The sequence below is a fragment of the Camelina sativa genome, chromosome 9 (genome assembly GCF_000633955.1).
Source record: "Camelina sativa cultivar DH55 chromosome 9, Cs, whole genome shotgun sequence".
Lineage (NCBI taxonomy): Eukaryota > Viridiplantae > Streptophyta > Magnoliopsida > Brassicales > Brassicaceae > Camelina > Camelina sativa.
In genome coordinates, this window is record NC_025693.1 from 25292785 (window position 1) to 25315425 (window position 22641).

Consider the following 22641-nt stretch of genomic DNA (forward strand, 5'->3'; position numbering starts at 1 on the left):
CAAAACCATCACCAAACAGAAGAAAATGTAAGAGATACATACACCGTTAGTTGAGGGAAAAGATGTTGAAATTCAAGTTCCAGATTTTGTTCACATTAGACTTAAATTGAATGACTTACTAAACCAGCCACAAAAATATACACCCAAAATGGTTTTAAAAAAAGCATCATAGAAGCAAAAATTAAATTTTACAACACACAATTCACATCCAATCGAAAACCACACTTTGGGGCCAACCGAAACAAAACTTAAAACTAAGATCTCAAAAACAATGGATAAATTAAATATGAAATGAAAGGAAGAAAACAATTAAAAACAACAGATTTGCACACCAATTAACACTTAACTGGAACGAAAACATTAGGGGAGAACCAATTACCCCCTACAGATGCGAAGCAAAGAGGAAAACACCCAAATACACCCAAAACAAATGTGTACATCGATGAAAGGGATGAATGAAGAAGGATAACAAGCATCAAATAAATAGTTTCAAAACTCTTATTGTCCTGTAGATCGCAAAAATGACTTCTCTGCTATCCGTTCACGAGACACTACATTTTCTAAGGGAACAAAGCCATTCCAACCTCAATAACATACCACTAAAGATCCAATAAATCAACACAATTTTTAGGCTTACAGAAAATAAGACCCAACGGCAGAAGCACAAAGAAAAATTAAAAAAAAAACCAATGAAAACAAAATTGTAAGTAACTGAGATTTTTAAACATTTTTAATCAAAAACCACTAACTAATCACTACAAACACAAAAGTATTGACAAAAAAGCTACTTGCACAAGTTACTAATTAAATAATAAAATAATTAAAAAAATTACCTACAACTACATATAATAATATCAAATAACAATCCAACGACAAAATAACAATTTTTTAATTAAAGTAACGACTAAAGCGGGACAACAACTATTACTATACAAACTTAACTTCTAATTCTATATTTTTTTAAACGAAAAAGAGATCATGATGATTTAAATTAATTAAAATAAAAAAATTGACTACATTATACTAGCTGAAAAAACATATAGAAAAAAAATAAATCAACAAAAGAGCAAAGAAAAACATACAAATAACCTAACTAGATGAAAAGAAGAAAAATACATACCAAAAAAACAAATTAACAAAACAACCGAAAAATACCTTTATCTAATTTCTGCGCGTAGCGCGGGTCAAATTTTAGTATGTGATAAAGATTTTCGAATATCCTTAAAGTCAAAGGACAATTATGGTAACTTCAAATTGTTCCAAAGAAATAATGCTGTGACTATGTAGTGGATTGAACATGCGAATTATAAAAGATTATCTTGTTAAAGTAATAAAAAAAAAGAGTCTTCTTCTTTTTTGCCAAAAAAACAAAGATTATCTAAGAGGAAGAAAGCTTACATAAACATAAAAATAATTATTTTATGCAATGGATCTGCACTATGCTAAGTGCTAACAAAACGTAACATCTTACGTAGTCCATGATTACATGCCACTTAAATACTACTATAAGAAGAAATATTACAAACGTGAAAAAATATTCAGATTTATAAATTGAAGCCACTACGTATTATTTGGTCCCGTAACTTCCATTGGTATCATCATTATATATGGCCACATTAATTATAAACTTATAGTTCATATTAATAGCTTAAATAAATGATAGTAATATGTAAAAAGAAACCATGGTAATCCTCTCTCTCTAAAATAAAATCTAAAATCCCTCTACTTTCTCTCTAGCCAAAAAACCGCCGCCTTAGTTTTGACCGGCTCCGGTGGCTTCTTCAGCACCGGAGTTGGGGTTCCTCTGTTTAGTTTGTCTTTGGTTTCTTCGTTTATCGGCACATCCATGTTTTTTCTTCCAACGGCCTTAGATCTAGATTTTCAGATCTAGTATTTTTTAACCTTAGATCTTTCTAACCTTGGGTTTAGCTTCTTGGCTTTTGGTTTCTCTGTCAAGTTTAGCTTCAGATCTGGCCGTTCCTTGGCTGAGGCAGTCCCCAACCGCTCTTCACTGCCTCTGATGAAGATTCTTCACCAACGCAGATNTATTGACAAAAAAGCTACTTGCACAAGTTACTAATTAAATAATAAAATAATTAAAAAAATTACCTACAACTACATATAATAATATCAAATAACAATCCAACGACAAAATAACAATTTTTTAATTAAAGTAACGACTAAAGCGGGACAACAACTATTACTATACAAACTTAACTTCTAATTCTATATTTTTTTAAACGAAAAAGAGATCATGATGATTTAAATTAATTAAAATAAAAAAATTGACTACATTATACTAGCTGAAAAAACATATAGAAAAAAAATAAATCAACAAAAGAGCAAAGAAAAACATACAAATAACCTAACTAGATGAAAAGAAGAAAAATACATACCAAAAAAACAAATTAACAAAACAACCGAAAAATACCTTTATCTAATTTCTGCGCGTAGCGCGGGTCAAATTTTAGTATGTGATAAAGATTTTCGAATATCCTTAAAGTCAAAGGACAATTATGGTAACTTCAAATTGTTCCAAAGAAATAATGCTGTGACTATGTAGTGGATTGAACATGCGAATTATAAAAGATTATCTTGTTAAAGTAATAAAAAAAAAGAGTCTTCTTCTTTTTTGCCAAAAAAACAAAGATTATCTAAGAGGAAGAAAGCTTACATAAACATAAAAATAATTATTTTATGCAATGGATCTGCACTATGCTAAGTGCTAACAAAACGTAACATCTTACGTAGTCCATGATTACATGCCACTTAAATACTACTATAAGAAGAAATATTACAAACGTGAAAAAATATTCAGATTTATAAATTGAAGCCACTACGTATTATTTGGTCCCGTAACTTCCATTGGTATCATCATTATATATGGCCACATTAATTATAAACTTATAGTTCATATTAATAGCTTAAATAAATGATAGTAATATGTAAAAAGAAACCATGGTAATCCTCTCTCTCTAAAATAAAATCTAAAATCCCTCTACTTTCTCTCTAGCCAAAAAACCGCCGCCTTAGTTTTGACCGGCTCCGGTGGCTTCTTCAGCACCGGAGTTGGGGTTCCTCTGTTTAGTTTGTCTTTGGTTTCTTCGTTTATCGGCACATCCATGTTTTTTCTTCCAACGGCCTTAGATCTAGATTTTCAGATCTAGTATTTTTTAACCTTAGATCTTTCTAACCTTGGGTTTAGCTTCTTGGCTTTTGGTTTCTCTGTCAAGTTTAGCTTCAGATCTGGCCGTTCCTTGGCTGAGGCAGTCCCCAACCGCTCTTCACTGCCTCTGATGAAGATTCTTCACCAACGCAGATCGAGATCTCTTTCCTGTTTTTAAAGAGTCATTCTTCCTGAGTGGTCTCTAGGCTTTGGTATTGTCTCACCGCCCTCGGTAGCTCCTCCGTGAAGCAACATAAAGGGTCGCACGGCTTACTCAATCGGTTTTAACTAGTGGTAAAAGAGGTTCTTGCATGTTAACCCGTTGTGTGTTTTTTCTTTTCTCAGATTTGTTTTTATTTATCATCATAAGTTTTAGGTTTTAAATTTCTTTTTTTGGATCTCTTATTTCTGATCCGGGAAGTAGTGAATGGGTGTTGTGTAATTTATCTGTCCGGGTTGTTTCCCCTTTAGCCTCCGGGAGTGTTCTTGTACTCGCCGGCTTAAGTCTCCGGAAGGATTAAATTCCTTGTCGGCCTTTGTATTTCTCCTTAAAGTTATTATCAATGAATCATTCAGACGAAAAAAAAAAAAAATGATAGTAATATGTAATTGTAGTGGCTTAGGCCTAGCTAGGTGATTTAAATAAACAAAGCTAAGGCTAGAAAGATCGAGTCTCTTAAAGAAAGAAAGAAAGAAAGTACCAATGCTGCTAGTCATTGAACTACCACTACAAGAAAACATGTTGAAATCCTACTAAATTTCCTACCAAAATTTTGGTAAAACAAATTTCCTACCAAAAACTTACAATTATTTTACGAAAAACAGTTGTCGAAGGAAATTGAGAGGAAAATTCCTACGAAATTTAATCGTAAGAAATTCGTAGGAAATTTCCTACAAAATTCTTTCAAAACATAACATCGTAGAAAATTTTGAAGGAAAATGGAACAAATTAAATAGGAAAAGAGGGGTTAGGAATTTGGTAGGAATATTTCTTTCTAATTTCCTACGAAAAATATACTGAAGATATTTAGTAGGAAACTCGTAGAAACGTTTTCCTTCCAATTTTTTACGAAATATGTTTCCTACCAAATTCCTACTAATTGAAGAAATGTTTTCTACCAACTTACTTCAAAATAGTTAGTCGTAGGAAAATTGTAAGTTTTATTTATTTAATTCATTTACTTATAAATTTAAAATCATTTTTATATATATATTGACTTTACATTTACAAAATATTTTTTTATCTATTTACTTATAAATTTAAATCTCTACTACCTATAAATTACAAAATAAATCAATAAACTTTTTCAAACTTAACCCTTAAAGTTTTAAATAAAGTCATTTTCTTAATCCTAAAACACTAACCCAAGAATTTATTTATTTTAGTCAGATATTAGAAGATTATTTTCAAAATAAAATTTTAGAACAAATATACTGGTTTCCATTAAAATTCCTATAATTATGGCTTTCTTACACATTAATATAGTAATTAGTGAAAGCTTCTTATTGGCTAATATACTGAAACAAGGATTGCACTGTCCACCGTTGATATTTTAAATCCAACGGCCTATATCTTCTTCTTCCTTTTCTCTTCTTCTCCTATGTCTCTTCTACTCCACCGATGAAACACAAGTTCTTTACTTTTTTTTTTTGAAACACAGACTCATGTCGTCAATTTCAGTCTTGTGACAAACGAGATGATGATGAACAAAGAATTCACCAGTATCTTTCTAGCTGTCGTTCACCACCATCATATCTCGAAGCTTCCGCTGCTGTTCACCACCTTATTTCGATCCTCTACAGCTGTGGGTTCGCTCGATGCCACGATTTCAATCTATTACCTTAGTTTTGTTTGGTTTTTTCATTTCTTTGAGTTGATGGAATTGATCGATTTCATATTTGATGTTTCTGTGTTTTTGTTTGTGTTTCAGATTTGGATCTGATAAAAAAATGACTGATTGAGGGTCTATTGAAGTATTGAATATTTGGTGTTTGGTGGAAGACGAGAGCGGTCTATTGCTAGAGACGGTGGCAGATAAGATCGTTTCATACTGTAGCAGGTTTGGTGGGTCGGCGGTGAGATCTCAACGGCGGGAACCGGATTCTCTCGCCGGGTCTTTCCAAGCCGCTGTGTCTGCCGCAAAGCTTTGGTCCTTGAATCCGCTGGAGCTAATGCCCTGACTCTCTGCTTCCGGTTATACAGCAAGATCCGAGCCTCCGATATGATTCCGGGGAGTATTTCCGATTGCTTCCATTTTATAACTGTGTCCTCATTGTAATCGGTCCAGCCCTAGCCCATTAAGGGGTATTAATTTTAATATATATATATATATATATATATAGTTAAAATTGTATGGATCTTAAAAGATAAAACTGTATTTGGGATTATGTATTCCTTCAATTGTTAATCAATTTTGAATTTATAAAAATGCAAAACTTATTGGAAACGAGGAAAATTAATTGGGGGGTTTGATCTAGAAAAATAGAATAAAGTTTTGGTAGGAAAAAAGAATGAAGTTGTGGTAGGAAAATAGAATTAAATTTTTGAAGGAATCTGGAGTGAAATATTTCGAAGGAAAACGGAAGGAAATAATTAGAAGGAAAATCGAAGGAAACAGTTTCTTTTGAATATTTCGAAGGAAAATTGACGAAACTGTCTTTCACTGTTCTTTCTTTTCTCCTATGAAATTTCTTTCGAAAGTAGTTTCGTAGGAATTTTGAAAGATATTTCCTTCCAAATTCTCATTAATTTTGATTTCCTTCGGGCTATTTCCTCTTTCGTTTTTCGTAGGAAAATGGTAAGAAATCGTTGTTTCTTACTAATTTTCTTCGATTTCTACGGTAGGAAATCAATCAGTATACTGCTAATGTTATGATCAAATTTTTTTTTTTTAGAATAAATATATATCTAGATTATCATCAACTTTCTTAGTTTCATCAACTTATTGTTATTGACGGACGGACATAAAGTTTTTTTTTTGTTTTTTTTCATCTACAAGTGCAATGACTATCACGATAATCATAACATTGATTGGTACCGTAAGTGGATGTATACTACATTTTTCATGTTTTTCTAATCGTCCAGTTTGTCGATGTAGCTATTGTTTTACTTTTGATACTTTGTGGTGACATTGCGATATTTTAAAATTTTAACGTTTGACCATCAGTGATGATCACGCATTTTTATAATTAAGTTTCTTTTCAATAATTATGGCAATGATTATGCAGAGTAAGCATGGAGTGTTCCCAATATGACCACTATCTCAACATACCTGCTCACTATACATCTTTATTATTATACATGCATATACCGCATGCAAGTTTGTTCAAATTTGATCTAAGAGCATGTGCATTGGTTGGGACAAAAATTTGGTCCTTCAAATATATTAATCTTATTTACAAAGTTTCTTAATTTTGGTATGAGCATTAGTGTCCCTCAATAGTTGGTCCCCTGTAAAAAATAATATTATTTTTAATATTTAAAATTAAATATTTAAATTAATAAGTAAAATCATATTAAAGTTTAAATTCAAATAAAACATATTAAAATTTTATAAAATCTTAATTTTGGTGAATCCATTGTGTAACTTGATCAAATATATGCAGTACAAGTATTTGGTTTATTGCAAAAAAAAGATGTTTCTCAGTTTTGATCATTCAATTACAAGGAATCAAGAAACCAGCTGTAAACTCAAGACTTGACATTGCTGCTACTAATAAACAAGATTAGGCTCAAACTCGGCGAAATCAACAGAGCCAGATTCAACAGGAGGCATGAGATAAGCAGCCAAGATCTCAGAGGCTAAAGAAGCAACCAAAGGAATCCGCTTGAGTGTCTTGATGAAAGAAGGATCATCGGTTTGTCCTACAGCCAGCAGCTTCTCATAGCTCACAACCATTCTATCCAATTTCCTCTTAAACTCAGGGTTCTCAACATCCAGCACCGCCGGGAATATTCTTGTCGTGGTTCGGTTTGTCTGAAACAAAGTACAACATTTTCAGAAAAGGGGGTGGTGCAAAAACACAGCTTTAATATTATTCTTCTTGTTTCAAGTTCCATTACTTCGATGATGACATGCATATCGAACTCCTTTGTGTTTAACCCGATACCCTCGTAGAAGTTAGTTCTTTGACAATCATTGAGGTACATTGTCACATAAACCTTGTAAAGCCAATCCTCTTAGTTAGGCCAATGTGCAAAACACATTTGAAGTTGAGAGTTAAAGAGAGTTTAGTTTAATTACCGAGAGGCAGAAGAAGCGAGACCAGATATAGAGAAGCATATGAGCTAAAGAAGAATTTTTACCTCACTGCTGGCTCATTTAAGTAACTTAGTTGCATAAGATCATCTACTCCATCGAGAATATCATGATTTGCAGGCACTAGAGTCTCTGTTTTGACTTTTAAAACCTGTTGAATCACGTGTAGGAAACAGTTTCCGATCAAACACTTAAAAATAATAATCAACATCTACCTCAGGGAATTCATAAGGTCGCTTACTTTTCCCTCAGGTAAGGCAAGAACAGACTCTTCTCCTGAAGTTTTCAAAATCTTCCCCAGCTCCCAGTTACCTTATGCAAGATCCAAAACAGATGTCTACTCTCACCCAAAGATCACACTAACAATAAATCTAAAGGCTTGAGATCTTTCTTACACAGCTTTCTTGGCTGAATTGTGAAGACTATATAAAAAAAATTATGATCTGATCGAACACAATCTAATCTAGATTGAATCTTGAATCATAATATCATTGATTTCAAAAAGGATTAAAAAAAAAACGTTTTTTTTTGTTTCTTTTTAAATCAGCAGAAGACCAATTCCTGTATCAGTACTCTATAGACGATCACAAATCAGATAAAAGATACAAAATTTCTCATAAGAAGTGAGCAAAATTCTAAAAGATAGAAACTTGATTCAATCTGTATAGCTCAATAGAATTTAACTTTGAACAAATTAGAAACTTTAACAATAAAAAGGAGAGAAAACGCGGCAATCAGAAAACTGGAGAAACTTCAGATTCATAGATGACTTCTTCTTTGATTTCTCCACCGCCCCGATGAGATCGATCTTTAAATCAGACACCCAAAAAATCCAATGATCCTCAATAATATAAAAACTCAGGACACCAATGAAGGAATATAAGATTAAAGAAAAAAATGTTTGTGGAAGTAAATGATATATATATAAGTTACAAACACTTGGGGTTTAAGAGTAACAATGGCGACTGATAAAATTGAAGAGAAGATCAAAAAAAAAAAATCGGAGAAAAAGAAAGAAGAAGACGAAGATGCAACTTACCCACATGTTGCCACGTGTTAACAAGGACGATGGAAATTACGTCCCGTTTATAGATACGTTTCTTCGATATTTCAATCATTTCAATTTAAATTAAATGTTTTAATTACGTGGGACGGATGAAGGACCAAGCGATGCACATGCTCTAAGAAGACATATATAGGACAATGATATATCAAGACTCAATTCATGTAGGTATAGTCCGATGTATCTACGAATCTATGTGAAAAAAAAAAAATTAAAAAATTGAAACTGGCTGCCTTTGCTTAAACAATGTCAAATGGGTCCGATTTAATTGTCCTGCTAAAAAAAAGGTGCCAATACTTTTTCCTAAACTGTGTATATAAACATAAGAGTATAATTGAGGGCATTAACAAATATAGGAGATATGATTAGATATGTAATTAAGTATAAATTCAATTCCATTATACATATAAAGAGACAAATTAAAATAGTTCTGTAAGTGATGTAAGGGGGGTTTTGGGGAATGATTGATTGAAAACCATACTTTATCAGCCATCCCCACAAATCCAAAGGGATATTTTGTTTAATGATTTAATAGAATATTTGATTGTTCATTAGCATGCTTGATTTGATTTTGGCTCTTAGACAACAACCACGCGGACAAATATTCCGGTTTGACTTTCACTGTTACATTTTTCACTTTGCGGAATCTTTTGTACTTTAGTTTACTCGTAATTATTGGGATTGCAAAATTTTACAATTATAGTTTTCATTTCTTTTTCTACAAAGGTGAAAAATGGGAGTGAAGAGCCTAAATAAATTGATAAACATTTTATCAAAGAAAACAAATAAAAAATCCAGTTTTTACAAAAGCGAGCAAATATGTATGTTTTTTTTTTCATATTTTACAAATCGCTAGACGCTAGTCGAGCGGTCGGAGTGGACCTAGCGCCTAAAAAGAAAATCAAAGATTAAACGGAGATTAACATGGGACTAGTTTTAGGATTATTTTATTAAATTATAATAAAATAAAAATTTATAGTACTAAATATATGTATAATTATATTTATGTCAAAAGAAAACATCAGATAAAATATAAAACTATAGTATTGTCTTTAAAATTACGGTAAATACATAAAACATATTTTTTAAATAAAATTTTATGATTTTTATTATAAGTTTGTACATTAGTTATTATAAAATATCACAAACTCTTAATTTGAATATCTAAATAATAAAAATATTAATTTGATTGATATCTATCGATAGACATACCAGCAAAGGAACATCCCACGGAGATTATGTATACGGCTAGCTAAAAAGGATGCAAAAGAATGGCTAGATGCCATGATGGTCGTCGATCAGTTAGAACCTGTACAAAGACAGACATCTACACAATCAAACTTACGGATACAGTGGTCTAGACCAGAGAATGGTTGGATAAAGTGTAATTATGATGGTTCCTACCACAATCCTACTGCAAACTCAAAAGCCAGGTGGATCTTTAGAGATGCCAATGGATCATACAAAGGATCGGGTGAAGCGAAAGGTCAATGTACAAATAATCCTCTAGAGTGTGAACTCCACTGTCATATTTGCTTTACAACATGCCTGCCACTGCCATCAAGGATTCACTAAACTACATTTAGAAGGAAACAATATTGAGGTCATCTCACTGCTTCAAGGAAAGACCATCAACTTCGGGATTATCAACTGGATCAGAGATATAAAAAAATGGATACGGAGAATGGAAACAATGAAATTCAGTTGGGTTCAAAAGGATGGAAACAAGTGTACCGATACATTGGCCAAATCTCCTATCAGTGATAATATTTCAATTGTTTATCATTCAAATATTCCCAGTTACTTGTACCCATCATTACAATATGATAACACTTGAGCTATAATAAAGTTTTATGAGTAAAAAGATTAGAGGGTTATAATCAAATTAGTCCGACATAATTAAATAATTGATGCTAGATGGAGATTAGTCATTAATCGAAACGGAGAGTATGGATCTAGTGATTTTACGGGGTGTAATTGGTGATAAGCGGAGATTTTTTATATAAGGGTTTTTTTAAATATTGCGTGGGCTTACGTCTATTGAGTTAATATTAGAGGAAGACCTATTGAAAAGACAATGGGCCTATTGAGCCACCGAATATGATTTTTACCGGTCCCCAGAGAACAACACGTGACGTCAACAGCATCAGATTAGAGAAGACGATTCTCAGGAAAACAATTCTCTCGACTCATTTGGACAGTCTATGGCCGCCGATCTCCTCTACTCCACTCTCGCTTCTTCCTTTTTGTTATTCGATCAGAGACTATTCATATTTATACGAATCAGGTTAGTTCGAGTTCGAGAGATCAAATTGCATCTATAGGACTTGTTTTATTCACGATTCAATGTAATATTTGTCATATATATATATGAGACGTTTGTGTTTTTTTTTTGGGTGAATTAGGTGTCTTTGAACTATTAAAAAGCTATGGGTGATGCAATTGATTTGACTGGAGATGGTGGTGTCTTAAAAGAGGTTGTTAGGAGAGCCAAACCTGATGCTATTTCACCTTCTGATGATCTCCCTGTTGTCGATGGTACTATCTTCATTCATCTTCTCTTTCTATTCTACTTCCCTCCATATCATATGTGTTGAATTGATGAAGAACCATAATAACAAATGTTTTGATTTTAATCTTTATAGTTCACTATGAGGGTATATTGGCTGAAGACGAAAAGGTCTTTGACACTACACGGGAAGACAATCTTGTTTTCTCTTTTGAGTTAGGAACAGGCAGTGTTATCCGTTCTTGGGACATTGCACTTAAAACCATGAAGGTTTGTTGTGTCGTTCTTTTTACCCTTTCAATCTCAACTTTGTTCAGTTATTTTATACAAACTGATCCGCCAGTCTTTTGTTTTTTCAGGTTGGAGAAGTTGCAAAAATCACATGTAAGCCAGAATATGCTTACGGAAGAGCAGGGTCTCCTCCTGATATCCCACCTGAGTATGTAGTAAAGTTAACACACACACCGCTTGCATCTCTTTCTAAGGCGTGTTTTAATTGACATGTTTGGTAATGTTGCAGTGCAACTTTGATTTTCGAAGTGGAATTGGTTGCTTGTAGACCGAGGAAAGGTGCTAGTGTTGGCAGTGTTTCTGAGGAGAGAGCCAGACTAGAGTAACCATGATTATACTTGAACCTCAACATTTGATTTCTTTCTTCTCCATAGGCAGAGATATATAAAACTACTTGTGTTTATGGTTGCAGAGATCTTAAGAAGCAGAGGGAGATTGCTGCTGCTGCTAAAGAGGATGATAAGAAAAAGAGAGAAGAAGCCAAAGCTGCTGCAGCTGCTAGGATTCAAGCTAAGCTAGACGCTAAGAAAGGTCAAGGGAAAGGAAAAGGCAAAGGCAAAGCTAAATAATGTAATAGCCAAAAAAGGGACCAGTGACTGTATCTCTTGGATACCATTTTGTATTTTAGCTTTGAATTTTATCAGACTGTTTTAAAAAGCAGAGTCATCAATCATCATATTGATTATTGACCATTACATGGTTTGGGGCTTAATTCTCTCACACACATACATTAATAACATAACAAGTGTCGGAAACCAAACTTTTCAAACCATATCCGAAGCATCATCATCGATCTCATCTTGTTCTTGCCATCCTGAATGAGCTCTGAATTTACAGACAGGACATGTTCCTTGCTGTCTCAACCATGGATCAATACATCCTGCATGAAACTGAGCAACCGGATATATGTATGAGTCTTGAGACAATAAATACCTCGGAGGATTTTAGTTTTGGATAAGAGAGAATATGGAAACCTGATGCAAGCAAGGTAAGGTGCGAACAATTTCCCCTGCGGTTACTTGTTCTAGGCAAACACTACAAGTGAGCTCGTCTTCTGTTCCTTTTAAATTTCCATTGACAGAATCTTGTTTCTGCTGCTTTGAACAATGAAAAATACCATGACAATTTAATTAGAGTACTGATCAGCTACATATGACATTTTTGGGAATATGTAAATTACCTCAGCTGAGGATGACGTTGATGCCTGCTTAGCCAAAGAGCAACCACTGTCAACAAAACGAACACAAGCCAAAAACCATGAATACAGATTTATGAGTTAATGGTTAGATCAACATATTCCAGAAACAAAAGGGCCTTGAGCCAACGATTTATCAAGTAGTGATAGGAGCGACTGGAACCTGTAAATATAGAAGAATCTATTGAAAAACAGATCTTTATTAAGCACTGGACACACTCAATAGTCAATACCCTACGCGTTCATTCACCCTATTTAACAGAGTAAAGAGTATAGCTAAGTACAATATTCCCAAAAAGTTATCAGGTTCTAACCTATTAAGTTGTAACTTCTACCACCTCTCTTCCCCTGTTATGGAACTATGGAAGTTAACGTCTACCCAAGTTGGTATGTCACAGAATCCTAACTTACTATTTTCCTATTCCTCAAAATTCCCACTTTTGAAAACATACAATAGTAACTCACTTTTCAGGATCCAACACCTTGTACTTGTGTACTGGAAGTGCATTGATCTCTTCCTCGCTCATAGAGGTTGTGGAAACATTATCAGAATCTAATGCTCTTAGAGTTTCATAATCTGCATCAGAACAACTTTTGCCTTAAAGTTCAACTATAAAGAGCAAATTAATAAACTAGGCAAAGAAAAAAGGGACAAATCCTAAACTTTACTAAGAAATCAAATTCTAAACAAAATTCACTGACCTAAGTCATCAAACTCCCGATCAAGAAGCGCCAGCTGGAGCCTGAGTCCTTGAAGACGTCCTCTTGTAGCAAGAGCAATGGAGGGAGGCACATGCAACCTCAGCTCAGTGTGACTAAAGAGGCCACTTGCTGCAGCAGCATGAGCTTGAGCCTGAGCTTGAAGTTGTTGGCAAGTGGCATACATCCTAAGGGTCGTTGCCATCAAAAACACCCCAAGCACAAGCCAGAGCTAAGAAAAAATGTGGAATGTCAAACTGATGATAATTCTAAAGATAACTAACTGAAAAGATAAAAACTTTATCTCAAGTATATGACATACCAGGAAATTAGGAGGCATCTGATGCGAACTGAGAATCATAAACAGCAAAAGAACTGCAAAACACACACAAACCAAACAAGTATTACATCATAACAGAAAAAAATAAATGCAGAGAGACATAAGGGTTGAAGTTAAAAAAAAAATCACCTGTAACCAGAAAAGCGAGGGAATTAGAATGAGCTGGTCGAGCTCCATGAACACGCTGTAGTGTTCACCAATACCACCATAAGTTTAACAAAAAATCAATTTGTAATGGAATGTATGTATATATGTTTCCCTGCATATGAAATTGTAAAGAAGAGAAAGCATACCATAGCTCGTCTCTCGGGTATAAAACCAGAGAATCCGCTTTCTAAATCACCTCTACTTCCCCGGAAAACAAAACTCATCTTTTCCCAAAAATTCACAAGTGAGAGCCACTGCAAAGTTTTGCTCAAAACAATTATCATATTAAAGCATGCAATACAAAAGACAGACATGTAAAGTAAAGGTACCACAAGTTGTCACTGAATCTGTTCAATCAAAAATCAAAACTCAAAAAAAAAACTAAATGAGAGAACTCGAATCATTTATTTAATCCTATGATGACCCTAAACAATAACACGAATCATTTCACATAATCTAAGAAATTGAAATGAGGAAAAAAAATAAATAATCATCGATAGAATCAATTGAACGAAACTAGAGATCGGAGGAGTTTAATTCACCTGAAGGTGGAGAAATCTACGGAGAAGAGTCGACTCGCTGGCGACGGCGGAGTCACGGAATCGCTGTCGGACCGAGTCGACTCGGACCGAGTTATCGCTACTCTGAGGATTTAGTTTTTTTTTTTTTTGTTGTTGTTGTCTTCATATAGCCACCATATTAATTCTTCCTTTAAGAATAATTAAGTGATACTGCATGCACTACTACCACAAACGCCGTCGTTTCAACTGTCACTTCTTTTATTTATTTATTTTTGGCTCATACTCTCGTGACTTCGATTAATTATTTAATCCTTTTACTTAAGGATAAAAACCCATGCTTAAGAGTTGAAAAACAAAATGTTCATTTTATCGTGTTGTGTGCTGTTTATTTTTTTTTATCTTTAACCTAAAAGGTTAGCGGCGATTGAATGTTTTTTCTTTAATGATATATATTGTCACATTTGCTCTGATTAAGCAAGTAGTCCAAATGTAGATTTCTTAATAAAATCAGATAATGTAATAATATAATGTTCTCTTCTTATGATCAAATCTTCTATATTAAACCCGAACCATAAAGAAAAAAAATGATAAAAACAATAGAGTTTTAAGTTTTAACAAATGATTAGTGAAAACAAACCCTTTAAAATACGTATAATTAAGAATCCAATGAACTCTTATCCCATGTATAGAATTTTAAAAACAAAAGTTATTCAAAGTCGTGGTGATCCAAGAAGTTGTTGACTTGCTTGATCACACTTGACGTCGTTAGCAAAACCAATCTGTTTATGAGCAAGATCATACTCAACCCACACGTTTTGTTGATGATGGTTCCCTATTATAAACGCTTCAATACCCGCAGGCTCCGAGTTAGCGAATGTGAAGCAATACTTGTTCTTCGATCCGGATCCTGGTACCGGGTACAACAGCTTCTTACCCGACACGGTCAGCTCTGCGCCTCCGTTGAACATCAGCGTCACCGCAGGCAATTTTGTAAAATCAGGCTGTGTTGACCCGACCTGGAAACAGAGATCCATTCCGGTTTCAAACACGATACTCGGGTCAACAGTCAGAACCGATTTGGTTTGTTCTGTAGATTCGGTTTTCAGGATTTCGTAAACCGGAGCTCGCAGGAATGTGAACTGTGTACCGGAATCCAACATCGTCTGACCCGTTCCGGATTGGCCCCGGATAAGATCGGACCTAGGGATAGGTAGCAGTTTTGACCCGACCCGAATCCCTTCGAAGTTGACCGTGTACGCGAACCGGTTAGTATAAGGTAACCGATCGGTTAGAGTAACCAAAGGCGTGTATTTAAGAGGTGGAAGCGAAGGGAAACTCGATTCACCGAGAACCAAAACACCGGTTGAGTCAGAACCGGAGATACAATAAGAGAATTTAGATAAACCCATCTGGTTGACAAACGATAACCGACCTCGGTTCATTCCCATTAAACCGGTGGTTTTAGCGTCTTCCTCTGGTCTCGTGCTTGATATCACGTCAATGCACCCGAACGACGTAGCACGTCTCGTCGACGAGCCGATTGTAAACGTATCTTGAGCGAGGTTACCCTCCACGGAGGAACCATCGGCGTAGGAGGCAGCCACGTGGCAGAGATTAGTATTCTTGTCACACGTGGCTGGAAGGGAGAAATCTTGGGTTTGGATGGTGCAAACGGGAGACGAACATGGTAGAGCAGAGTAAGAAGATGACTTCACGTGGTTGAATATAGAGGTTGATGATGTGGATTGTTTGCACTTTAGCCATGAGAGCTCGCTTCCGGTGTCGAGAACCATCTCGATGGGTTGAGGAGGTGAACCGGCGGTGAGAGAGACGGTGAGTGTGACATCGTGTGTGAAAGGAACCTTGATGGGTGGAGAGGAAACAAGACGACTTCGTTTGAAGAGTAAGGATGAAGAAGTGTTTTGGGTTGTTAGAGGGAAGATGAGTGTTTGGTTTGTTGTAGGAAGGATTCTGGAGAAAGCGAGAGGGGAAATTATTAGAAGCCAAAATATGATTTTGAGATGAATCGATGAAGAAGACATCTTGTTTTCTCTTGTCTCTCCCTTCGATCTCGATGAGCTGCTCATATTTATCATATATACGTTTATGTGAATTTCTTACGAAAAAGGAAAATTTCTTGTTAATAAGGAATGTAAATCTTTGACCTAAAAAAGACAAAAGGAAATCAAGAAAATGTATATGCAATAACAAGAAATTACAGAAAAGGGAGAATATAGAATGAATCCAATAACCAAATCTTGGTAACGCTTAGAATCACCATTAATAAAAGAGTAAATATACATAACCAATAAAAGATTAATTACATAATCAATCATAAAAGATTGTTCTGAAGGAAACAGAACAAAGAAATTAGTCTAGATAATTTTGGATAATTCTCATTAATAGATGTATATTGCCAAGACGTTTGGTTATTCATTAATTTTAGATTAGGTACCAACTAACAATATAATGTTTTTGAGGAAAAAAACAAAACTATGGAGTACGTAATTGCTTCGATTGCTACTTTTTTTTTTTAACCATCCTGGCAAATGTTGCATTACCAACACAAGAATCTAATCAATTACAACGTTTTTTTGGAGTCATAGAAAACAGCCTAAATTTCAACTTTGGATCGGCAAACGAATCCGTCTTATAATATAGGGGTTTCTGTCTCGGCTCAAATTCTTTCATCACTACGTTTTTCATACTTTTAATTTAAGTCTAGACGGTTTACCATCACAACAAAATTAATCCTACATATCACAACTAAAATATGTTTCCGTATGTTGTATTCATTTACATGTAAGTAGCAAGCAACATCATACTCTACTATAAAACATTATTTCCCTAAAGATGATCATCTATATATTGTCATGAAATCAAGAAAGCTATCTTTTTTTTAANCCCCCCCCCCCCCCCCCCCTTTATTTCATCCTAATTCACATTTTACTCTCCTTATTTAATTCAATTCAATTTAATAATTTATTAAAAAAATACTGTATTTAATAATATAATGAAAAAACTGACCCATATATAAAGAAGTTGAAACGAACGTGTAGGTTTCCAAATTTATAAACCGTCTCACAACTGCCGCCTCCACTGATTCCTTTAACTTCTCGATCAGCAGCGATTGATCAAGAGAGAGACTTAATCCAATTCACGAGATACGTTTGTTCCGGAGAGATAGATTTTGATATATCTAATATCTAGGGGTTTTTTTTTTTGGGTATTTCTTCGTCGTTTCCTAGGGTTTCTTCCTAGTGCAGATCATATGGATTCCATGAAAGAAGTTGATCCGTCAGTATTGTCAGCTAATGGCTTTATTCAATCTCACTTCACGAATTTAAATACTTCCGAAGCGTTAGCAAATTGCTTTCTCCAATCTTACTTCCTGAACCTAGGAGTCTATCCCGACGTAGTTCACATGATGTGGTATGCCGACGACAGTGTTATGAGTAGACCTGGTCCCGATGGTACAATGATGTCTTTCACATCGCCTGAGGTAAAATACAAAATTTCTCTTAGTTTCTGTTTCTATGTTTGATGCATGTTTGTGTTGAAACAAAAAGATTGTTGGATCTTGATTATGTAGGCAATTCAGGAGCAAATAGTTTCTTGCGACTATGAAGGTGCTTCGTTTGATGTGATGAGTTTCGCCGCTCAGAGTTGCAACCCTAGTTCTGAAGATGGTGCATTTATCATGGTTACTGGTTTCTTGACTTGTAAAGATAAAAAATTGAGGAGGCGATTTGTTCAATCTTTGTACTTAGCACGTCGTCAAGATAGGTCTTATGCTATCGTCAATGATATCCTCCGCTATATCGATTCAGTACCAGAGATACCTTCCGTTCCTGAATCAGGTAAGTTGCTATATAAATAGTGTTCGATTCAATATAAAAGGTTACAAAACTTAATTAGTTTTGGTGTGACTATATATATATGCAGAATTTGCAGCTGGATTTGTCAAAGTTTACTACGAGTTGCCTATGCGTGAAGAAGTTGGTTTGATGTATGTCAATGAAAGTGTTACGAGCAGACCGACTTCGACGTCTGGTAGAACAATGGTCGATATGCCAGGCCTTGATGTAAGTTCCAAAAGCTCCTATTCCTACGTATTTTCTAGAGGAAATTTTGATGGAATCTAAGTTTTACAAATTTTTGGTGCAGGCCATCAACAAGAGGGTCGCTAATGAGCATAAGAGAGCTTCTAACTTTGTACTGAATAGTGTGGATTATCAGATTTGCAGATCCTTCAAAGATAGAATGTTTATCATGGTTTGCGGTTCCGTGACTCTAGACGACAAAACAGAGAGGAAGTTTTTGCAATTTTTCTATGTGGCGGGTTGTCAAAAAGGGTCTTATGTTATCTTCAATGACATTCTCCATTATGTTGATGTTACTCCTCAAGACACACTTGAAAGCTCGAGCCACTCTGCTTCAAAAACCAGTACTGATGTGGAGCTTCCCTACTTTATGGTAAAGAATGGCAAGTTACTCTCTTATTTTAATAACATAGACACACAAAACTTATAACACCTACGCTGATGGTTTATTGCTAGTGTTGTTGTGTCAGTAGGCTTTTTTTTTCCTTTCAGAAATTAAAGAATACAATGGTTTACGTTTTTGCTCTTTTTTATTTTAGCTTTACAACTTTCTTCTTCATAGTAATGGTAGCTTCCTTATTCTCTGTTCCAACATATGGGTAAATATTGTAAAAATTATAATATAAGCACATATCTTGCAACTTTTTGACTTAAATGCAAGAATTCTACCCCAAAACCAAAAACAGCATTAAGTAGTTAACTTGAAAAACAGCAGATGATAAAAATATGTTACATTTTAACAGAATTCAGTTTACATTGTAGAATATGCTTGAAAATGTTACCAAAACGTGCTTAAAAGAAGCTTGTTATCTTGGATCAGTTCTAGTTTTACCGGAGAAGGAGAATATGGATGAAGTAGTAGTTTCATTCGGTCCACTATAAAACCTAGCTGAATCCACAAAATCCTCAAACTCACCTGCATTACCACTTCCCTCATCAAGACACATACTATCATTTGCATCTAAGAAATCTGGTGCAGGGACAACTTCAGGCGACGGGAACTGCTTTTCGAGATACATAACCACTTGTCTCATCGTAGGTCGAACCTCAGGCGAATTGTTCGAACAGAGAAGGCCTAATTTGATCACCATAACCACTTCCTCTTCATCAAACTCACCGTTGAGTCTCCTGTCCACAACGTCTCTAATGTCTCCGCTTTGCCACCTTGACCAAACCCAATCAACCATTACAAGCTCTTCCGGTAAGGCACTTGTTTCGATGGGTCTTCTTCCGCAAGCTACTTCTAACAAAACTGCTCCAAATGCATAAACATCTGTACTTGTTGTCAGTTTCCCGGATTTTGTGAGTTCTGGTGCCAAGTAACCAAATGTACCAACCACTCTTGTGGTTCCTGGGTTCGATCCATGCTCATATAACTTAGCTAGACCGAAATCTCCCACCCGCCCGTTCATTTCACCGTCTAACAAAACGTTGGCGGCTTTAATATCTCGGTGAATGACTGTTTGTTCCCATCCTTCATGTAGGTAGAGTAAACCGGAAGCAACCCCTTTGATGATTTTGAATCTTTGCTTCCAAGTCAAGATAACTTTAGGGTTTTCGTCGAACAAGTACATGTCTAAGCTTCCATTAGGCATGAAATCATAGACAAGAAGCAAATCATCCCGTCTTCGACACCAACCAAGCAACTGAACAAGATTCCTATGCCGGAGATGCCCAATGCTCGAGACCTCTGACATGAACTCTCGTACACCTTGTCTTGACTCGTGAGAGATTCTCTTGACGGCTACAAACTCTTCTGAACCGGGAAGTTTACCTTTGTATACTTTACCAAATCCTCCAGACCCGAGAAGCTCCTTGTCCCCAAAACCATTAGTAGCTTTCTTGAGCTCTCTGTAACAAAATCTATGCGGACCAAAATCAAGCTCCCACTCTTCAACTCTGTCTTCATCTTTAGCCTTTTTTACTATGAACACCGATGCAGCGACAAGAACCGCGATGATCAAAAGGGAACACATGAGAGATACTCCAAGGATCAAACCAGTGCTCTTCTTCTTCTTGATTGAACTAGGAATCCGAGGGAGAGATGGCAAATACAGAGACAATGCTTCTCCACTCATGTTAAAGTTCCAACCTAAGATGTAATGTGAACTAGCTAACAAACCGGTAGAAGCAGAGAATCCAACATACATTTCATCTCCCAAAACAGAGGACAGATCAAAATCGTAAGAAAGAAGAGACAACTTTGGTTTCTCCGAGAATGGAGAAAGCTTAACATCTAACCTTTTCTTGTTTGAATCGTAATCAATCCAAGCTTGAATCACTCTACCACCGTCCAGGAAAAGCTCTTTTTTGGTTGAATTAGCAAGGAAGTATCCAGCGGGAGTTGAAGTACTTGACTCCATACTATTTATATCGATTCCAACATGGTTATCATTGATGTCTTCAAACTCCAAATCCCTGACAGTATCGAATTCCACAGCGAAGAAGTGGCTCGAGAAGTTAACTCTGCTTGAATTCAAAAGACCTAAGTACTGGCTAGGAAGAGAACCTTTGAGATCTGGACTCGGAGCGATGGCGAAGGCAAGTCCATGGCCTCCAAGAGTAACAAACTCTGGAACCATGGCGATTGCAAAAGACGTGGAGAAAGACTGAGCTCGGTTAACACCGAGTGGCTTGAACCGGATTGGTAAGGAGTAGAAAGCGTGACCGATCACGCGTTGTGTGTCTGTTGTGAGCCTGATGGCTCCAGTGTCGGCGATCTCTGCAACTCCGGTTATGACTAGATTCTCTGAGGCTTTTTTAAATCCAACGAAGGAGAAGTCTTGAGGTAGAGATGAAACTAAGTGTGTGAAGAAAAGTAGTAGTAACCAGACGAAAACAAAGGTCGTCTGAGCCATCAAGAATTGTTTTCTTGGGAGAGAAGCATACACATTAATGGTTAATGAGGTTTTAAGGGTTATAGTTCTTCTAGCATACGATCTAGTAGGAGTAGAGGTTAAGAAGATTGTGAAGATTATGAAAGCATGTGATGCTGAGAATAATGTTGGTGATAGAGGAACATGTGATTATTTCTAGACAGAGATGAAACTTTATAATATTCAAACAGTGAATGCAAGTCTAATATTAAAGTATGAGTATACGAGGTTAGTACCATTTACTTTTGAGTTCCGATGTTGTTGCTATCAATCGAGATCGTCGGTACTGATTAGTTTAATCGATGAGCAAGTGCGTATAAATTGTAAGATTTTTTGACTTACGATTTTCTTAACCTTTTCTTCTGACGGATACAACTGTATTACTAGAGGATATCGGGGTTCGTTCCATGTTTCATGATTTTAAACTGATGTTTAACGGTTTAAATGACGTCTGACTAAACTTCTGAATTGTGTGATAGTTTATAACTTTATATGTGAGTAAGTCCAAACAATACATGAAGATGAAGAGAATGATTATTATTATTTAGCGTTTTAAGTATTAAACAGTGTGTTTACATTGTTTTATCATTACATGCAAACTACGAATGCATATGTAAAGGTAATAAAACCAACTCTAACTCATCTCCATTTTCATCTTCATAATGGAGTTTGGAGTTAATTTTGTTCCAACTCATCTCCATTTTTTTCTCCAAAATAGAGATTCTCCATTTTCTTCTCTATATTTGGAGATCTCTATTTCTATTTTACACTACAATTTGGAGATTTCTATTTTTTACTCCAAAATGGAGTAGGATTGGAGCAAAACCCAACTCCAAAATAGAGTTACTCTATTTTGAAGAAAAAAAAAGGAGATATGGGTTGGAGATGCCCTAAAGCACATTACAAAAATTGTGTACGTACACTTGAAAATATTTTTTAAACTATGTAAACACTTCGTGAAACTATTTTTTATCGACTAAACAAAACCTTTTATATGGTGACATATCTTGGCAAAATATATAAGTTTATTCGTTGATCTAAGACTATATATGTGGTTTATTCGTTGGTTGTAAGATACGATACAATTCCGTTGATCTATAAGTTTTTTTAATAGTTAAGTCGTGTCTTCAAATTTATCTCTTAAGTAGTCAAATTATGCTCTAAAAGTAAGCTTAAGAGTAAAACATCAAGTAGTAAATGACTGAAAAACACCTCATATTTTATCTTTTTAATAGTACTAAATTAGTAACTATGTGAGAAGTTATGACTATATCCTTATAGGCGACGTATGCAATAGAACTAAAACTAACGCACACAATGTTGTCGGGTAAGCTACAAAGCATACAGTCTGGACACTATTCCAGTAACGTGGTTAGGCACCGATGACGATGTCTTGGCAAAAGTACTAAAACTAAAACCAAGAAAATAACTTTATATACTTTCACCCATTCGATAAAAGTTCATCAATTAAA

General features: G+C 35.2%; 6 protein-coding genes across 7 annotated transcripts; 2 read left to right on the plus strand and 4 right to left on the minus strand.

Annotated features, from left to right (window-relative positions):
• Window positions 6794-7464, minus strand: LOC104712185 (magnesium-protoporphyrin IX monomethyl ester [oxidative] cyclase, chloroplastic-like). Its single transcript, XM_010429025.2, has 3 exons — window positions 7411-7464; window positions 7230-7328; window positions 6794-7143 (listed from the first exon to the last, which is right to left on the minus strand). The coding sequence occupies exons 1-3, from the start codon at window positions 7447-7449 to the stop codon at window positions 6880-6882; spliced, it is 402 nt and encodes a 133-aa protein (XP_010427327.2). The 5' UTR covers window positions 7450-7464; the 3' UTR covers window positions 6794-6879.
• LOC104712188 (peptidyl-prolyl cis-trans isomerase FKBP20-1) lies at window positions 10581-12000 on the plus strand. The gene is made up of 6 exons (XM_010429028.2): window positions 10581-10775; window positions 10894-11026; window positions 11134-11267; window positions 11357-11436; window positions 11518-11610; window positions 11701-12000. The coding sequence occupies exons 2-6, from the start codon at window positions 10918-10920 to the stop codon at window positions 11855-11857; spliced, it is 573 nt and encodes a 190-aa protein (XP_010427330.1). The 5' UTR covers window positions 10581-10775; window positions 10894-10917; the 3' UTR covers window positions 11858-12000.
• Window positions 11935-14348, minus strand: LOC104712186 (E3 ubiquitin-protein ligase SDIR1). 2 transcript variants are annotated; one of them, XM_010429027.2, is made up of 9 exons: window positions 14212-14348; window positions 13816-13923; window positions 13652-13706; window positions 13505-13557; window positions 13186-13414; window positions 12949-13060; window positions 12469-12514; window positions 12263-12382; window positions 11935-12178 (listed from the first exon to the last, which is right to left on the minus strand). In XM_010429027.2, the coding sequence occupies exons 2-9, from the start codon at window positions 13891-13893 to the stop codon at window positions 12053-12055; spliced, it is 819 nt and encodes a 272-aa protein (XP_010427329.1). In that variant the 5' UTR covers window positions 13894-13923; window positions 14212-14348; the 3' UTR covers window positions 11935-12052. The 2 variants fall into 2 exon arrangements, with proteins under 2 accessions (XP_010427329.1, XP_010427328.1); XM_010429026.2 differs by having other exon boundaries at window positions 12263-12385.
• On the minus strand, window positions 14835-16267 carry LOC104712189 (aspartic proteinase PCS1-like). Its single transcript, XM_010429029.2, has one exon. It carries the CDS (start codon window positions 16230-16232, stop codon window positions 14901-14903), a length of 1332 nt encoding a protein of 443 aa, XP_010427331.1. The 5' UTR covers window positions 16233-16267; the 3' UTR covers window positions 14835-14900.
• On the plus strand, window positions 17450-18762 carry LOC104712190. Its single transcript, XM_019230261.1, has 4 exons — window positions 17450-17692; window positions 17783-18050; window positions 18145-18275; window positions 18358-18762. The coding sequence occupies exons 1-4, from the start codon at window positions 17462-17464 to the stop codon at window positions 18721-18723; spliced, it is 996 nt and encodes a 331-aa protein (XP_019085806.1). The 5' UTR covers window positions 17450-17461; the 3' UTR covers window positions 18724-18762.
• Window positions 19100-21151, minus strand: LOC104715684 (L-type lectin-domain containing receptor kinase S.4). The gene has a single exon (XM_010433073.1). It carries the CDS (start codon window positions 21149-21151, stop codon window positions 19100-19102), a length of 2052 nt encoding a protein of 683 aa, XP_010431375.1.

What these genes read in the sequence shown, in the direction of transcription:
- LOC104712185 (XM_010429025.2), bottom strand. Translation starts at nt 7,449, where the DNA reads ATGCTTCTCTATATCTGGTCTCGCTTCTTCTGCCTCTCG. An exon ending in CTCGCTTCTTCTGCCTCTCG is followed by an intron (nt 7,329 to 7,410) that starts GTAATTAAACTA and finishes TGGCTTTACAAG; the next exon opens with GTTTATGTGACAATGTACCT. An exon ending in ATATGCATGTCATCATCGAA is followed by an intron (nt 7,144 to 7,229) that starts GTAATGGAACTT and finishes ACTTTGTTTCAG; the next exon opens with ACAAACCGAACCACGACAAG.
- LOC104712188 (XM_010429028.2), top strand. Translation starts at nt 10,918, where the DNA reads ATGGGTGATGCAATTGATTTGACTGGAGATGGTGGTGTCTTAAAAGAG. An exon ending in TTGCACTTAAAACCATGAAG is followed by an intron (nt 11,268 to 11,356) that starts GTTTGTTGTGTC and finishes TTGTTTTTTCAG; the next exon opens with GTTGGAGAAGTTGCAAAAAT. An exon ending in GAGGAGAGAGCCAGACTAGA is followed by an intron (nt 11,611 to 11,700) that starts GTAACCATGATT and finishes TTATGGTTGCAG; the next exon opens with AGATCTTAAGAAGCAGAGGG.
- LOC104712186 (XM_010429026.2), bottom strand. Translation starts at nt 13,893, where the DNA reads ATGAGTTTTGTTTTCCGGGGAAGTAGAGGTGATTTAGAAAGCGGATTC. An exon ending in CCTCGCTTTTCTGGTTACAG is followed by an intron (nt 13,558 to 13,651) that starts GTGATTTTTTTT and finishes TGTGTTTTGCAG; the next exon opens with TTCTTTTGCTGTTTATGATT. An exon ending in AAGGTGTTGGATCCTGAAAA is followed by an intron (nt 12,515 to 12,948) that starts GTGAGTTACTAT and finishes TTTTGTTGACAG; the next exon opens with TGGTTGCTCTTTGGCTAAGC.
- LOC104712189 (XM_010429029.2), bottom strand. Translation starts at nt 16,232, where the DNA reads ATGTCTTCTTCATCGATTCATCTCAAAATCATATTTTGGCTTCTAATA.
- LOC104712190 (XM_019230261.1), top strand. Translation starts at nt 17,462, where the DNA reads ATGGATTCCATGAAAGAAGTTGATCCGTCAGTATTGTCAGCTAATGGC. An exon ending in ACCTTCCGTTCCTGAATCAG is followed by an intron (nt 18,051 to 18,144) that starts GTAAGTTGCTAT and finishes CAGAATTTGCAG; the next exon opens with CTGGATTTGTCAAAGTTTAC. An exon ending in TCGATATGCCAGGCCTTGAT is followed by an intron (nt 18,276 to 18,357) that starts GTAAGTTCCAAA and finishes TTTTTGGTGCAG; the next exon opens with GCCATCAACAAGAGGGTCGC.
- LOC104715684 (XM_010433073.1), bottom strand. Translation starts at nt 21,151, where the DNA reads ATGGCTCAGACGACCTTTGTTTTCGTCTGGTTACTACTACTTTTCTTC.